Raw genomic sequence first — 17,282 nt, forward strand, 5'->3', positions numbered from 1 at the left:
ACACCTCCCAGGGGAAGCCGACTCATTTGGACAAGGTCCTTCTGTGGTCAAGACCAGGGCTAACACATGGCCCTGATAATCAGACTGGACGGCACAGCAGCAAGATGATGGACACAACATTTGGGGACAGAACGGTCTTTCAACAGGTGCTAAGCTCCCCTTGTCCTGCCTCCACGCAATAAAGTCTCCCACCTACTGAGCCCCGGCAATGGGTCCGGCAGTGCGCTGTTTTACACATGTGAGCTCCCGATTCTCAGGCTGCCCTGCAAGGTTGATCCTAGGCAGGTATTGTCCCATCTTACAGATGTGGAAGTGGAGGGGAGAGGAGGGGAGGATGGGCAGCCTACATCCTGCACATCTCGTATCCCTCGTTTCACAGTGACCTGCTGCCATCGGGAAGCAACACAGCCCAGTGGAAATGCAGTCTCTGGCTGGGAAGTCATTCAACCTCTGAGCCTGTTTCCTCATCAGTACAACGAGACAGTAGTATCAGTCTTGAAGGCTGCTGATGCCCAGCCTGGATCCCCTCAGCCCTCACAGTTCCTGTACACACCCATGGTTTCCTCTTGTGTCTGTTTCTCTCCTGAGGGCTTTCTCGGGCAGGCTGTCTGCAAGGGCCGGAAAGTTTATGCTCCCGAAGGGCAGCACTCAACCAACAGGAAGGGGCTGGAGGACTAACTGCTCAGCTTCTTCACTCACCCCGGAAACAGCTCTGCTCTACAGTCTCTCCGAAGTCCCAGAGGGACTGAGCCCCAGGGGCCACCAGGAGACCTACCCATGAACGCATCCCACGCTGACCAGGTCTTCCCTTCCCTGCTCCCCCTGCGAGCTGCCAGGCAAGCCCTTCCTGCCTGTGCGGCCATTCCTGCCAACACTGCCCTCAAGTCTTGGTTCTTTTCCCAACCATCTCAGCCTTGTCCCGCCTCCCTTCCAGAGGTCCCAAGGGATCTTGTCACCTTCCTTCTCTACTCCCACAACCCCCCACAGGTGCCTCTGCCCCTTGAACTGCTTTTCTGGAGAAAATAAACAGTCAACACTGGTCTGTGTTGCTTCCTGAAAGCCAACTTCAAATATCAGAGCTAGGCTGGGTGTGACTGCTCACGCCTGTATTCCCAGCACTTTGGGAGGCTGAGGCATGTGCATCACTTGAGGTCAGGAGTTCGAGACCGGCCTGGCCAACATGGTGAAACCCATCTCTACTAAAAATACAGAAATTAGCCCGGCGTGGTGGCATGCGCCTGTAATCCCAACTACTCAGGAGCCTGAGGCGGGAGGATCACTTGAATCAGGGAGGTGGAGGTTGCAGTGAGCTGAGATCGCACCACTGCACTCCAGCCTTTTTCAAAACAACAGCAGCAGCAACAACAACAAAACAAAACAAACAAATGTCAGAGCTAGATGAGGCCCCGAGGAGGATCTGTTCCTCTTTCTCCTCCCTGATGGGGACATGAAAGACCAGGGAGAGGCAAAGGGCAACCGTGGCCCACAGCAAGCAGTGGTGGAGACAGAAAAGTCTAGAAGGAGGCCTTACCCTGAGTCGCTGTCACCAAAGCCCTCAGCAGTGACAGCCTGTCGGGCAACTTGACCCCATAATCCACCCTACCACTCATGCCGCGCGCCCTAAGGTGGGAGCCAAAGATCAACCAACAGACGGACAGACGCAACAGCAGGCTGAGGCCTACACATGGCATCCTCCGGTGCCTGGGGAAGCCCCAGATTGCATTCATGAATCCCTCCAACTCCAGTCCCTGAGCAGATGCCCCCAAGAGAGGAATTCCCAAACGGCTTCAGGAAACCAGTCCCTGGAGAACTCTCACCCCTCCCTGACTCCAGTCTCTACATCCAGGGGCCACTCCCCAAAGGCAGCCACCCCCAGCTGGGCCTCCCTGACCCCACAGGCAACCACCTCTCTCCTGGCCCCCACCAGCCCCTCCACCAGACCAGACCTGCTCCCAGTCAGCTGTCACTTCGGAAACCATCTGATAAACCTCCCAGCCCTCTACAGAGAGCTTCCGATGAACGATACACAAGGCAGCTCTGAGAAGTAGGCAGCAGGGCCTACATGTGAGACACCACTTCTACGTACAGTCATTCACACCGAGGCGGGCTGACTTCCCTGGGCGGACATTCTCATCCTGCAGTGTGCTGAGTTTGGGGGTAGGGGTGTCTATCTTGATTTAAACAAAGGACAAATGCCTTGAGACGAAAGATGACGCTACAGTGGTGGAACCTGAGGCACAGGGAGGAGCTGAAAGTGATAAGGAGGAGGGGGCTTCTCTGCTGAAGCAAGTGCTTTAGGTTTATCTTTGAATTCTATAATGAAATTCAGCAATGACATAAAATCCTCGAATGTTCAAGCTGGAGAGGACCTCAGAGGTCACCCTTCCCAACTCCTTTACAAATCAGGACTGTGAGACCCGGAAGGACAACACTTGACTCCTGCAAGGTCTGGGTCTCCTCCAAATGTGGCTCTAGAACTCGGATCTGGTCATATCCAGGCTAGAGAGAAAGAGAGTGAGGCCCTGGATATCAGCCTAGATACGTGTGTGTGTTTGTGTGTGTGCATGTGCGTGTGTTATGGGCGGTGGGAGGGGGAGGTCTTATCCCCAAAGACAAGTAGATGGGGCTTTCCCTGGTCCTGCCCACTTCCCAGCTGGGCTAGAGGCACACGGCTAGACTAAGAAACAGAATATAGCCACCTGGCTCCTTGCCTGGTGACCTCAAGACCCTCACCAAGTCCTGGGACATGGGTCACCCTGGCAACCATCACCCCACGATAAAGCAAACCCTCTCTCCTCCACTCTGCTGAAATTATTCTTGCCATCCTTCCAGACTATTCCTGTCCTTCCTCAGTTTTGCCTTTCCTGGACACTGATGGACAGCTATTTCCTCTCCTCTCCCCTGAGCTCTCTCTGGCCTGGAGTATGCAGCCCTCTGACTCGTAGGACCCCACTACCTACTCTGTACACAATTGATTGCAAAATCATGGGTGTATCTGTCTCTCACACTGGCTGTGCATGCCTCCACAGCAGGGTTTCCCGCCCTGCCACAGGCCAGCCTAGCACCTGAGTCAGAGCAGTGGCCTGGCAAGCTGGATGGATGAAGGACGACCAAAAAGAATGGCCAGATGGGTGAGCGAAGCCCGTGTCTCCCCACCTGGGTGGCACGGTCAAGCTCAGGGACGGCCCCTTGCACTTCCTCTCAGCTGTGGCATGTAGTAGTTAAGTGCAAGGGCTCTGCAGTCAGACAAGCTGGGTTTGCTCGCCTTGTGCCTCAGTTTCCCCATCTGTAAAGTGGGGGGTGGGGCAGAGTAAAAATAGTTCAGGGCTGCTGTGGAGATTCGATATGTGGAGCACCTGGGACCTCGTCAGCCTTGTGAGACAGGTCAGCTGTCCTCGGCCCGGTGCTGAGTGGAGCCGTCACTCTCCCGGCGGATGCTCAGGTGCACTTGGTGACAAGCGCAGCACAAGCAATCTAGCAATCTCCACCCTCACAGGTCCAAGGAAGAAGCCCGCCCCCAGCACACTCCCAGGGCTCCCTTCTGAGTCCCTTCCCCAGCTCAGCCCCTCTTCAGCCTCCCTTCCATTCCCCACTCTCAGCCTTGAGGACCTTCTGCCTCTCGCCTAGGTCCCTGCGCCCTACACCCTCTCTGATCCCACACCTCGTCCACACTTGCCTCCATCCATCCCTCTCCCTAACCGCCTGTCCAGACAGAACCCTCAGGGCCTGCTAAACCTCCTATCTCGGCTTTGGACGGGTGGCTTCACCCCATGAACAATGGGCCTCGCACTTCTGGGGCTCACCCCTGCCCCTGGGTATAAAATGGCAGTTCCTTGGGCTCTGTTCCCAGAGTCTGGCTGTGTAGGTCTGAAGCAGGGCTCCAGAAGCCATGCTTACACAAGTGGCCCCCAGATATCCCCCTATTATGTCTCTGATGGCAGCCGTCCAAATACCACATGTTGAGACACCGTCTCTTAGGGCCTCAGTTTCCCCCACTGCAAAGTCACAGACAACAACACACACATGTGCAGCACCAGAAGGTTCTTCGAGGTAAAGCGCCCTCCCCACTGATCCTCACCCTGATCCACTGAGGACTTCCAGGCTCAGGGGCAGTGAGTCACTTGCCCACAAGCACACAGCCAAAAGCCTGGGGGAGGAAACCGGGTCTTCCGCCCTGAAGAAGGGCCCGAGACACCAGGGCACAGACAAGACCAGACCACAAGTACTTTTTTTCCACTTTCTTTCTTTGGAGAGCACAAAGAGAAATTTTTTTTAACAGGAAAAACGTATTTGTTTTTCTAAAAGAGCATACAACCCTTCCGCTGTCTGCACAGCAGCCTGGAGCTTGGCTTCTTTTGTTCCTTAAATCAAGGCCAGGAAGCAGAGCCAAGAGCCCCTTTCCTCCCTGCTTTCCCTTGTGGAATCATTTCCAATTCAGTGGCAGTGAGAAAATGGTCATTCATTGGGCTGTGAGGTCAGAAGTCTCCAAGGCCCCAGCAAGGACAGAAAGCACTGGAAGGGCAAAATGAGAGCCCTTGGCAGGTGCTAAAGGAGGGGCCACAGGGTAACACCTCCCATCTGGGGGAGCTTAGGAAAGAAGCTGGGCACATGTAGTCTTAGCTACTTGGGACGCCAAGGAGGGAGGATCACTTGAGCTCAGGAGTTCGAGACTAGCCTCGGCAACACAGTGAGATTCCATCTCTAAAACAACAACAATAAACCAAAAAAAAAAAAAAAATGAAAGGTATGGGTAGAGGCTGGGGTGTACCATCCGAGAGGGAGACACAAGCCTGCCCTCAGGGAGCCCGGTCTGACTAGGAGACGTAGCCTCTGCCTCAGGGAATCCTCAGCCAGAGAGGAGACATATTTGCTCTTGAGCCGAGATGCTGGTTGAACTGACCATCACGCATCCCTGGTTGTCTCTAAACAAAGCCCAGAAGTGCTGCATCAATGCACTGAGCAAAGGCTTTGGCTGCAGCATAGAAAGAAACATTTTCCTGGAGCAGGACCCATAATGGAGGTCATGGGCCCCCAATGGGCAAAGTATGGCATATTGGTATGTGCGGATACCATATATATGGATACATTCTTCTGGAGAGCTTTCATTAGCTGCCCGAAGACATTCATGAGTCTAAAAAGGTCAAGAAAAGATGGTGTATCTTCTTCCCAACAACTCACCCTAAGCATCCGTCCAACCCTGGGTGAAAAGTAGGGGCACTGAAAGCATAGACTTCAAGCTTCATCTCTGGATCCAATACCCAGCTCTGTCCCTTACTTGCTATATGACCTCTGGCATGTCACTTAGCTTCTCTGTGCATCAGTATTCCCATTTGTAAAGAAGGGCTAATAACAGTCCCACCCTCCCAGGAGTTTTCTGAGATTAAACTCACATAGTAAGTTGCAATGCAGTGCCTGGCGTACAATAAGTGCTCAATAAAGGCCTGTGGAGAATGAAGATGGCACCCAAGAATGCTCCATATTCTCCCCTCTCTGCTCCCTAAAGCTTGGCTTTAGCAGGACCCAAGCCCTACTACCCTTGCCCACCACTGCTCACTGGTTGTACAGCCTTCCTTGAGGAGAGCGTGGGGACAGGAGAGCCAAGGTCGGGTAGAAACAGGAATCCTGGCTGGGCTTGGTGGTTCATGTCTCTAATCCCAACACTTTGGGAGGCTGAGGCAGGAGGATCACTTGAGGCCAGGAGTCTGAGACCAGCGTGGGCAATATAGGGAGACCCAGTCTCTACAAAAAATAAACAAAATTAGCCGGGTGTGGTGATGTGCATCTGTAGTCCCAGCTACTCAAGAGGCTGGGGTGGGAGGATCTCTTGAGCCCAGGAGGTCAAGGCTGCAGTGACCGTGATCACACCACTGCACTCCAGCCTGGGTGACAGAGCGAGACCCTGTCTCAAAAATAAATAAATACATAAATAAAAGAAACAGAAGGCTGGGCGTGGTGGCTCACACCTGTAATCCCAGCACTTTGGGAGGCCAAGGTGGGTGGATCACCTGAGGTCAGGAGTTCAAGACCAGCCTGACCAATATGGTGAAATCCAGTCTCTCCTAAAAATACAAAAATTAGCCAGGCATGGTGGCAGACACCTGTAGTCCCAGCTACTCAGGAGGCTGAGGCAGGAGAATAGCTTGAACCTGGGAAGCAGAGGTTGCAGTGAGCCAAGATTGCGCCACTGCATTTCAGCCTGGGTGACAGAGTGAGGCTCCATCTCAAAAAAAAAAAAAAAAAGTTGAGTGTAGGAATTGCAAAAACAAAACAAAACAAAAAACACAGGAATCCTGATGGTCCCACAGAGGCCCCTGAGGTACTGACCAGCATCATCCCATTTCTGCATGGAGCAATTCAACCTAAACATCTGGCAAATGGAGTGGGAGAGAGATGACACCCATCAAGTAGATAATCTGTGTCAAGTCCTTTGTTATGTACTTAGCTTGTGACACTCTATTTACTCCCCATATCAATGCCAGAAAGTAGACTTTGCTCCCATTCTACAGGCAAGGCCACTGAGGCTGAGTGATGTGCCTGGTGTCACCGGCTTGTCAAGAGGCATGCAGAAATTTGAACTCTGAACTCTGAAGCTCAAGCTCATTTAAAGGTGCCCCGGGGAGTGCTTGCACTACCAAAGCCAAGGTCTCCCAAAGCCCCATCTGGGCCAGCAATGCTCCCTCTTATCCTCACTGTCCTGCTTCCCATCCTCAGCCTCTCAGAGCTACTCCTAAACAAACGACTGAAGAGAAGAACTGGAGGGTTTCCCATCTCCTCCTGCCCGGCTCCCAGACCTAAAAGGCAGAAGTAATCCAAGGAAAGCAGGGCGGGAGCTGGGAGGAGAGAGGCCTTGGCAACTAGCCCCTGGCACTTACCCATCTCCCCTTTCAGATCCCGTTCTCACCCGCGTGCTCTGTTTCCCTGCCAAGCAACCTCACCAAGGTCTAAAAAGCAGTTTTCACATGGCTAAAAGAGCTCTCCTTCCTGGGGCAATTTGCATTTTTATTGTTATTAATTATTGTAATAATTGTCCCTCTCACACTACATGGCCAAGGGAAAAGAGCAGGAGCTGTGGCCTCAGATGCATCTGAGCTAGAGTCCCCACATGACCACATGTGGCCCTGACAAGCTACTTCATCTCCGTTTCCTCATCTGGGCATGGGGTCACATACCTGCCTGTGGAGTTGCTGTGAAGTCAACAGCTTCAAACAGAAACGTAGGAAGCACACTCAATTCCTCTCTTTCCCTTGTTCCCCCTCCTGTCCCATCAGCAAGTTTTAAATGTTTCTACTTCGAAATATATCCCAAATCTGTCCACTCCTCCCCATGCCACCATCAGTATCATCTCTAGCAATGTGCTTCCATGCCTGCCTCTCTCTACCCTCACCAGTCCCTTCTCTTCACGATGACCAGAATTCTTTCTATTTTATTTATTTTATCTTTTGAGATGGAATCTCACTCTGTCGCCCAGGCTGGAGTGCAGTGGTACAATCTCAGCTCACTGCAACCTCCGCCTCGCGGGTTCAAGCTATTCTCCTGCCTCAGCCTCCAGAGTAGCTGGGATTACAGGTGCATGCCACCACACTTGGCTAATTTTTGTATTTTCAGTAGAGATGGGGTTTCGCCATGTTGGCCAGACTGGTCTTGAACTCCTGACCTCAAGTGATCCGCCCACCTTGGCCCCTCAAAGTGCTGGGATTACAGGCTAGAGCCACCGCACCTGGACTCTTTCTATTTTTTATTTTGAGACAGAGTCTTGCTGTCACCCAGGCTGGAGTGCAGTGGTGCAATATCAGCTCACTGCAACCTCTGCCTCCCAGGTTCAAGCAATTCTCCTGCCTCAGCCTCTCGAGTAGCTGGGATTACAGGCGCCTGCCACCACGCCTGGCTGATTTTTGTATTTTTAATAGAAATGGGGTTTCACCATGTTGGCCAGGGAGGTGGAGGCTGCAGTGAGCAGAGATCACGCCATTGCACTCCAGCCTGGGTGACAGAGCGAGACTCCATCTCAAAAAAAAAAAAAAAAAAAAGGCCTCTCAATAGCAAATGAAGATCAATATGAATTATCAAATAAATGAATGTGTCAGTAGTGTTCAGTTATTTGTACCTATTACCATGATGAAGCTGATTTAGCACATTGCAGTTTATATAGAATGTCACAGACTTAATCTCCTTATAGTCTTCAGAACAATGAAGACAGAGGATGTGGACAGGACCAGTATTTTCCACCAGTTTACAAATGGAGAAACTGAGGTTGGAGAACTTAAACAATCTGGCCAGGATCCCAGAGAAGATAAGCCAGGAGTGGCACTGACTTTCAGTGTCCTGGCCAGGATTCTTCCATACCCAAAGGTATAAAGCTGTCCTGTTGTTACTGTGAGGTCTGTGTGAGGCCAGCAGAAGAGACCTTAGGGAACTTGCAATGTTTTGAAATCACACTAAGCCTTTTTATTCTTGACTGGCAAACTGGCAGAAAGAAAGGCAGTCACGGGTCCAGCCAAGCTGTGCTTGGAGAATCAGTCACCGAACACTGTCCACTGTCCATTGACTGTAGGAAAATGTGAGGAGCAAGCCTCAGAGATGCAAATTCTAGGCTCTTGGAAAGCCTCCTTACTTTCCAAATGGCCCCATAGATGCCATGGTTGCCCAGCCAGCAAACATTGCCCACTCTCTTCCTGCCGACAGAATCCACATTGTTTAGATCTGATGACGACTCCCTGAAATCCGGGAAGATGGCCCCTGTCCCTAGTCTAGGAGTGCACATGAGACCCAGCTTTGGCACCTGAATTAGAAAGGAAGGTTTGCTGAGAGATTTTGGAAAGGATTATACTTTCCTGGTAAAAAGAACTTTTCAAAGAGAGGACTCTGGCCTCATGCCTAGCTTCCTGTCTTTGGAGGCAGTTGAGATGCCTGAAGCAGAGGCAGCCATTTTGTAACAATGAGGCCTGCTGCTAAGATGACAGCAAAATACAAAGACAACTGGGTCCTTGATGATAAAGTGAGCTGACAAAGTAGCCCTGATATAACCTACCTCCAGATTCATTGTGATCTGAGAAAAATAAATGCGTTTCCGGTTTAAGCCACCATCAGTCAGATTTTCTGTTACCTACAGCTGAATCATTCCTACCCAAGCCAGACTCCTCTCTGCCCCAGAGCTTTCCAGCCTAATTCCCCAGCCTCCTCCCTACGCTTTCTTCCCAAGGGTAGAACATCTCCAGTGATCGCCTTGAGTCTGAACAGGGTGAACTGTGAGCTGGGAGAGGAGGGATGGTAAACTGCTACTGTGTGGTCTGGATGGCATCGAAGGCTGGCTTCCATCCTGTGACTCTTTCTGGTTTCTGCCCCCCAAGGATTCCTCCAGTTCTGGGTTTGCTGCTCAGAACCACAGGCATCCGTTAGCAAGGAAGGCCTCTCCCATCCCTGGGGAGAGACTGCCTAGCTTTCGGTCACACCTACCATAGTTGGTACTCAGGCCTCCACCACCATCCTCCTGGAGAACCCAACCTCCAATCTCAAGAAGACCTCAAGGCCTTGAAGTCTGAGGGAATAGAAGTTGGATCCCTCTCTCCAAAATGTACTCACTGTGTAACCTTGGGCAGGTCGCTTAACCTCTCTGAGCCTCAATTTCCTAATCAGCAAAAAGAGAAAATACTAATATCTATCTATCCTAGTTTAAAAGATGTAGCAATTGTGATTGGCAGAAATATAAGATGGCCTCCAAGATTCCAGTCTCCTGGCACACACGTCTGTATAACCCCCTCCCCTTGAGAGTGGGCGGAACCTGGGAATATGATAGGTTAGTCACTCATGCGATTGGGTTATGATGTATGACAAAGGTGATCAGATATTCACTCTTATGATTACAGTTACTTTACAAAATACTCTGTCATAGCAGATTAGGAGAGATTCTCCTGCTGGCCTTGAAGAAGTGAGCTGCCATGCTGTGAGGGGGCCATGTGGCAAGGGCCTGGGGGCAGCCTCTAGGAGCTGAGAGTCACTCTGGTCCAATAACCAGGAAGAAAACAGAACTTTAATCTATCTGCTGCAAGAAATTGAATTCTGCCACCCACCAGTGAGCTCGGAGGAGGACTCAGAGCCTTGGATAAGACCACAGCCCTGCCAATACCTTGATTCCAGCCTAGTGACACCCTGAGCAGAAAAGCCACTTTATGTCATGCCTGGACTTCTGACCTACAGAAACTAGGAAATGAGAAATGGCTGTAGTTAGAAGCCACTAGGTTTGTGGTAATTGGTCACATAGCAACTGAGAACTAATACAATCATCTTAGTTTGAAATAGATAAAAGTATTATGTGAGGCCGGGTGCAGTGGCTCACACCTAATCCCAGCACTTTGAGAGGCACAGGCTGGAGGACGGCTTCCCACCAGGAGTTTGAGATCAGCCAGTCAGCCTGGGCAACCGAGTATGACCTCACCTCTACAAAACAAACAAACAAACAAACAAACAAACAAATCAAAGAAAATTTAAAAATTAGCTAGGTGTGGTGGTGTGTGTGCGCCTGTAGTCCTGGCAACTCAGGAGGCTAAAGCAGGAGGATCGCTTGAGCCCAGGAGTTGGAGGCTGCATTGAGCTGTGACTCTACCACTGCATTCCAGCTTGGGCGACAGAGACTGTATCTCAAAAAAAAAAAAAAAAAAGGAAGGAAGGGAGGGAGGGAGGGAGGAAGGAAGGAAGGAAGGAAGGAAGGAAGGAAGGAAGGAAAGAAAAAAAAAACAAGTTGTGTTATTTATTTGAATAGGTTAACAGATGGGCTGGGTGCAGTAGCTCATGCCTGTAATCCCGGCACTTTGGAAAGCCGAGGCGGGACGATCACCTGAGGTCAGCAGTTTGAGACCAGCCTGACCAACATGGTGAAACCCTGTTTCCAGTAAAAATACAAAAATCAGCCGGGCATGATGGTGCATGCCTGTAATCCCAGCTACTCAAGAGGCTGAGGCAGGAGAATCGCTTGAACCCAGTAGGCAGAGGTTGCGGTGAGCCAACACGGGGCCACTGTACTCCAGCCTGGGTGACAGAAAGAGACTCCATCTCAAAAAAAAAAAAAAAAAAAAAAATTGAGTGTAGAAATTGCATATGGTTCAGCCTAATATGGTGTAAAGTGCCTAGCATGCAGTTGGCACTCAGTAAATGCCACTGTTATTATTCCCCTAGCTCCACTGACCTGAGTACCTTAGTGTATTCAATGGTTAAGTGGACTTCTTTTCCTAGCACTGGCTTTGACAGCTACCGCCCTCCCCCAGGCTCCTCCCTCCCCCAAACCACCCTCTCCCTGCCTGTCAGAAGAAAGTGCTCAGAGCTGTTCACACCCCTTCTGAGAGACCCAGGGCACAGCTCCTGAGCCGGGCTGCCTCTAAGGCTCCAGAGCAGCAAAATGCCAACCCGAACAGACGGCAGAAAACAATATCTCTGGGGCAGAACAACAGCTGCCCACCAGCCCCATACCAGCTGGTGGGGAGAGGGCAGCCAGCAGGGCTAAGCAATAGGCTGCTTCCAGACTCGCCCTGCCCCGTCTTCCCTGGGTCTTGGGAACCCACCATGTGGAAATGTGCATCGCTTCTCCGGCAGGACCCTGCGCAAGTGCAAAGGTTTCTTGTTATGTAAAAAATGCAAATCATTCTTTCTAACCAACATGCTGGGCCAGATCCCTGCATGGAGACCTGAAAAATAGTGGGGCCTTTGGAGAATGGAATGTCGGACAGGTAAGTTTTGATTGACTCGGCAGGATGGCTCACACAGTCAGGAAGGGTCTAGAACAGGCCATCAGAGGAAGGAAGAGCTCTTGGTTCAAGGGAGGAGGGTCTTTAAAGTCACATTTTTTATGATGTCTACTGGTATCTAGTTCCACAAACCATCTGCCCTACTCACTCCCAAAACAACCCTTAAGAATCTCGAGATTGGCAGGGCTCAGTGGCTGACGCCTGTAATCCTAGCACTTTGGGAGGCTGAGGCAGGTGGATCACCTGAGGTCAAGAGTTCGAGATCACCCTGGCCAACATGGTGAAACCTTGTCTCTACTAAAAATACAAAAATTAGCCCTGTGTGGAGGCAGGCATCTGTAATTCCAGTTACTCAGTGGACTGAGGTAGGAGAATCACTTGAACCCAGAAAGCGGAGGTTGCAGTGGGCTGAGATCACGCCTTTGCACTCCAGCACTCCAGCCTGGGCAACAGAGCAAAAACTCTGTCTCAAAAAAAAAAAAAAAAAGAAACTCTAGATTGATCAGATCTCCAGGACACACACAGACCCTGGGAGCCAGCTATAGAGGCAAATTTTTATTAACTTCCAGGTGTCAAATAAGCAACAACATCAATTGCATCAATTGCTATTCATGGATTAATTCATTTAAGCCTCATAACTGATAAGGATCATTATGCTTCCTTTACAGATGAGGAAACTGAGGCACAGACAGCTTAAGTAGCTTACCCAAGGTCATAGGAAGAGAGCTGGGATTTGAAAACAAGGAGACAGATTCCAGGGCTCACATTCATAACCATTGTGCCAAATAACCAAAGGCTTTCTAATCTTGGGCCCTGAGTTTACCACAGTCAGTAAAAATAATTGTTTGGGAGTATAGTATACTCTACCTGAAGCAGGGGCCTGAAACTGTCCATCCCCAGTGTCATTTGCCTTCAGTGGAGACTTGGCCCCACGGTGGCCCTGTGCTCTGACTCAGATGTGCCCCTGTGCCAGGCAGCTTTGCTTAGCTAGCTGAGCCCTAGGATGGGCACAGCAGGTGCCAGATCCTCCCCTAGGCACAGAGCAGAAGAAGGCTCTGTGGTAGGGGAGTGGTAGGCCCCTTCATGAGGAGGAAGGCAAGTAGAAACAAGTGTTCCTGGGAGCCAGAGGTGGCGACTCATAATCTTCCCTGAAACATTGGCCCCTCTACCCCAGCTGCCCACCCTGAAACCCCCTGGAGTTCTCACCTGCCAGCCCCTCTGCCTGCCCTACTGTTCTGGGGCCACCAGCAGGTGTCACTCAGATGCCCAGGGCAGAGCCTCCCAGAGCCTCCTCTCCTGGGGCCCCAAGAGTGCTGACCACAGGGTGCAGGGGGGAGGGATTGACTCTTTAACTGGCGACCATGGAGTGAAGAATATGCTGGAGAAAGCCACTCTCTGCATTTCTCCCTCCTCCCTGTGCTCCTCTCCTCCTCCTTTTCCTCCTCCTCCTCTCTGTCTGTTCTAGAACCTGAATAGTTGGGCCTGGCTGAGGCAGAGAGATGCATCTACAATTTCAAGGCCACCCAGACTGTTTTCTCACCTCCCCTCTGTTCTAAGTGACTGCTCCCTCCTCATCCTTCCCCATCAAAACCCACTTCCCCCCACCTCTGGCTTTCTGGAGAACACGAGCAGGGCCCAGGTCAGGGCCTTCCTCAGCTCATGGATCACGTCCCCTGAAAGGGAACTGACCCAGGGTCAGCCCCAGAGCCACATCCCCCAGGAAGGCCTCTTATGCAAGAGGTTTGAGTCCTTTGGACATTTTTACTTCCAGAAAGCAAACGGGAGGGGCCAGGTGCTACCGCCTTCTGGTGATCATTGTACTACTTATTGAGCACCTACTGTGTACCAAGCAAGTGCGAAGTAGCTCGCTGGGTGCTTCCTGCTCCTCCACTCCTGCAAGTTAATTCCTCCAACAGTATTTGGCAAGTGCCAGGCACTGCTCTAAGCACGAGCTACCTTGGTGAACAAGGTTTCTCCATGAGTACATGCTGCTTACTGTTTGTACCTGACAGGCGGGGGAAACTGAGGCTTAAAGTTTGCCCCAAGTGGTGAAGCAGAGATTCTGTTTCAAGGTGTCTGACTCCAAAGCCACACTATCTGCCCTCCGTCTCCTTTCCTCTCCACTGGAGTAGAGGGTGCATGGGTCTGACTCAGGGTGGGAATCCCTGCCCTCAAATGCTTACACAGTTGCTTTGAGGGGAGGGATGGCGTCTGCACACCTGAGACATCTCAAGAGGTTTCATCCTCAGTATGTGAGTGACCCTGTGGCCCAGGCTGAGTACCTAGGGCCCAGGGGACACAGAAGACAGTGATTTGAGCTGTGTGTCTCATGGGTGAGAGGATGCCTGGAAGTGGGGAGCATGAGGCCAGGCTTTTCAGGAGGAGGGGATCATAAACTTGGGGAGATAAAGGACGAGTGAAATGTGGATGGGGAATGGGCTGTTCAGAGGCTTGGAGGTGGGAAGAATCCCAAGACAACTGAAGACAACAGGTATGATTGAAGGCTGGGAGGGAGTGCCAGGCGCAGGGATGTGCGTGCAGGAGAAGGGTGGGGAGGCCGTGCTGCTTTTGATGGCTGAGGAGGTGAGACTGGAGCTAATGGGCCATCAGGAATCTCCCAGCAGAGTAATGACAAGATGCAAATGGCATTGGGAGATGATCCTGACGGCATGGTGTATGGGACCTGGGAGCTATCACAGGAGCCCCCAGAGGGCCTGGCTTAGGGGGGCAGCTACGTTCAACCAGACTAGCCTTCACTGCCACTTACCCCCAAGTCTTCAAGAGAAAGTCACCCTGAGTCCTTCCCTCCTTCACGCCCCTGCCCAGACTTTCTGGCTCTACCTACACCTCATCAATGCCACAACTTTGTAATACAGGGCTGGGGGGCCAACAAGGTTACCTCTCATGGAGGGTCTGACCAAGGAGCAACCTGGAAGAGGATGAGATGGGTGATTTCGAACAAGGGCACAGCCAGGGCTCCAGAAATGCTGTCGGTGATCTGGGGCAGGGGGCATGGCCTCTGCGGAGGAATCTCAAAGTGGGTGACGCTTGCGTGGCAGCACATGATCCTAGGCCAGCCACAGAGAGACTGAACTAGGGAAAAATCCCCGTTTGCCACCCATACCCTCTTACTGCCTGGGGCAGCCTTCCCCTAGCTAGGAGAACCTGGGGCAGACCCAGCTCTTAGAGAAGTTACCCCCAAACCCTGTGTGACATGAGTGAAGATTTGGGCGTGGTAACCCACAAAAATATTCCCCCTCCTCCTCTGTCAGACTCTACAATTTCACAATCAGTGTTCTATTCCTTTGGCTAAAGATTTTTGACCCAAGTTATTTTTTTAATGGTGCCACTTTAAGTTGTTATCATGTATCCACACCTCAGTGTGAATGAGTCAATCTGATCCTTTTCCAGGAGTCGATTTCGTTGTTGATGGAGATGAAGGAAGGCTTTAAAATCCTAGAGTCTAGGACACTGGGGTGGGGGAGAGTGGTGAGGGGAGGATCGGGATGCTGGGGCAAAGAGAGAAGAGAGGAGGGCACAGAAGGGAGAGGGTGGGCAAGCCTGGGAGGGATGGGGGCAAATCACTCACTTTGTGGTTTGGGGATGGGGTGATCAGAGATAGCCTGAGCAGAGACCGTAGTATACAGCCTTTTACCAACTCCCTCTCCCCACTTGGGTGCCTGGACCCCCTGTTCCTGTGTCTTCATATCTCCTCGATGCAACAGCCTGGAGCGCAAACTTTCTGGGATATGACCCCAGCCTGGCTTCCTATTCTGCGGTCGCCACCCGCAGCCGGACAGGACAGGGGCTCTTGGCAGATCGACAGGGGCGCAGTCCTGGAGACCAGGACACTCTGGGAAAGGGGGCGCGCGGAGGTTTAGGATCGAAGCGGCAGGGGGCCGCGGGGCTCTGCGTCCAGGGCCAGGGCAAGGGGACCCGGCCAGCGGGAGGCTCACCTGCAGGACACGGTGATCTCCACCTTGGTGGCCGGGATGCTGCCCGCCAAGGAGTCGAACTCGCTCAGCGACGCCATGTCCTCAGGCTGCTCCATCGCCCACCGCACCCCCCACCCCAAATTAGTCAATCCCTGCGCGATTCACGCCTCCTCCGGAGCGACTGGAGCCCTGGGCTCTCCCCCAACTCCAGAGCCAGGGCTGGGCGGCAAGGGGAGGAGAGAGGAGCGCGAAGAGGGGGCGTGGGAAGTGAGAGAGGGAAGAGGGCGGAGGGAGCGGGGGCCGCGGATCGAGGAGGGGGCTCGGGTGACGCCGCGAGGAGGCTACAGGGGCCCAGCGGGGAAGGGCAAGGAGCGCAGGGAGCGGGGGCCCAGCGGGGAAGGCAGCGAGGGGCGCGGGGAGAGGGGCGCGGGGAGGGGCGGGGGAGAGGCACCGGGAGGGAAGCGCGGAGTCGTGGACAGGGGCCCCAGGAGAGGGACGCGCGTCTGTGGGCAGAGGTAGAGGGGATGCAGGAGACAGGGAGAGGGGCGTGAGGAGCGGGAGACGCCGGATGGGGCGCTGGCGGCGGGGGTGGCGGGGCGCCGGCGGCGACGGGGCTGGGACGCGGCTGCGAGCGCCACCTCCTCGGCTCGGGCTTCGGCTCCGGGGCGCCCGGGCTGCGAGAAAATCAAATCTGCCCGAAACCGCAGCCTCCCGCCACCCGGGAGCGCCAGAGGGGACGCCCGCAGGGGCCGGGGCGGGGCCGCGGGCGGGGTCTGCGCGCGGGGTGTGTGCGCGCGTGTGTGTGTGTGCGCGCGTGTGTGTGTGTGTGCGCGTGTGTGTGTGTGCGCGCGCGTGTGTGTGTGCGCGTGTGTGTGTGTGCGCGCGTGTGTGTGTGTGCGCGCGTGGCGGGCCGGGGGACGCGGTCCAGATGCTGGGGACGTGGCGGGTGACAGCAAGAGGTGGTCCTGGTCGCGCGCATCTTCATTTGCGCCCGCCCCCTCTCACCACCCCTATCTCCCATCAGGGGTCTCCATCCTGGGGGAGAGGGAGGGTTATGGGAACCAAGGGGCGCCTTTTTGAGAAAGGTCTATGCAGAGTGGAGAGGGGTCATGAGTGGGAGGGAGGTGTGCAATGAAGATCCCCTCCCAGGGGCTTAGGGAGGAGGGTCTCTGCTGAGTGTGCGCCCTACTGGGGGCAGGTCTCAGTCCAGAAACAGACCCTATATCTCCTTCTGGGGAGGTGTGTGTGGGCGACCCCAGTGCCAGGAGGGACTACCTCGGTTTCCTAGTGGCCCAGGTGGGGTCGGTGCATGGGCGCCTCCCCCATCTGTGGTTCCCGCCAGCCGCGGCCTCGCCAAGTCGGCTGCCGAAACCACGCGCCAGCGCCCTTCCACTCCCCCGCCCGTCGTGACCACACGACTGAGCCAGCCTCCAGGTCTAGAAGCTCCTGCCACCCAGTCTGGTGGCAACCAGACTGGGAGATCGGCCCGAGCTCCCTGGGCTTCTATGCAGCCAGCACCGAGTAGGCGCGTGCTGTGTGCTTGGGGAGCGAGGGGAGAGTTGGGACACCTCTCCTGCAGTCCTCTTCCCAGCCAAGCCCCTCGCGATCCCCT

The 17,282-nt window shown here is 53.3% G+C and overlaps 1 protein-coding gene across 4 annotated transcripts in view; it reads right to left on the reverse strand.

Moving 5' to 3' along the window:
* The window catches only part of CPNE5 (copine 5), a 95,496-nt gene extending 79,417 nt beyond the window's left edge, over window positions 1-16,079 (reverse strand). For all 4 annotated transcript variants that reach the window (XM_030795649.1, XM_030795648.1, XM_030795650.1 and 1 more), the window contains exon 1: window positions 15,692-16,079. In XM_030795649.1, coding sequence (XP_030651509.1) covers window positions 15,692-15,786 — 95 coding nt within the window. In that variant the 5' untranslated portion in view covers window positions 15,787-16,079. The remainder of the gene's footprint in view (window positions 1-15,691) is intronic.
* Window positions 16,080-17,282: the final 1,203 nt, after the last annotated feature.

Source organism: Nomascus leucogenys, chromosome 17 (assembly GCF_006542625.1).
Source record: "Nomascus leucogenys isolate Asia chromosome 17, Asia_NLE_v1, whole genome shotgun sequence".
Classification (NCBI taxonomy): domain Eukaryota; kingdom Metazoa; phylum Chordata; class Mammalia; order Primates; family Hylobatidae; genus Nomascus; species Nomascus leucogenys.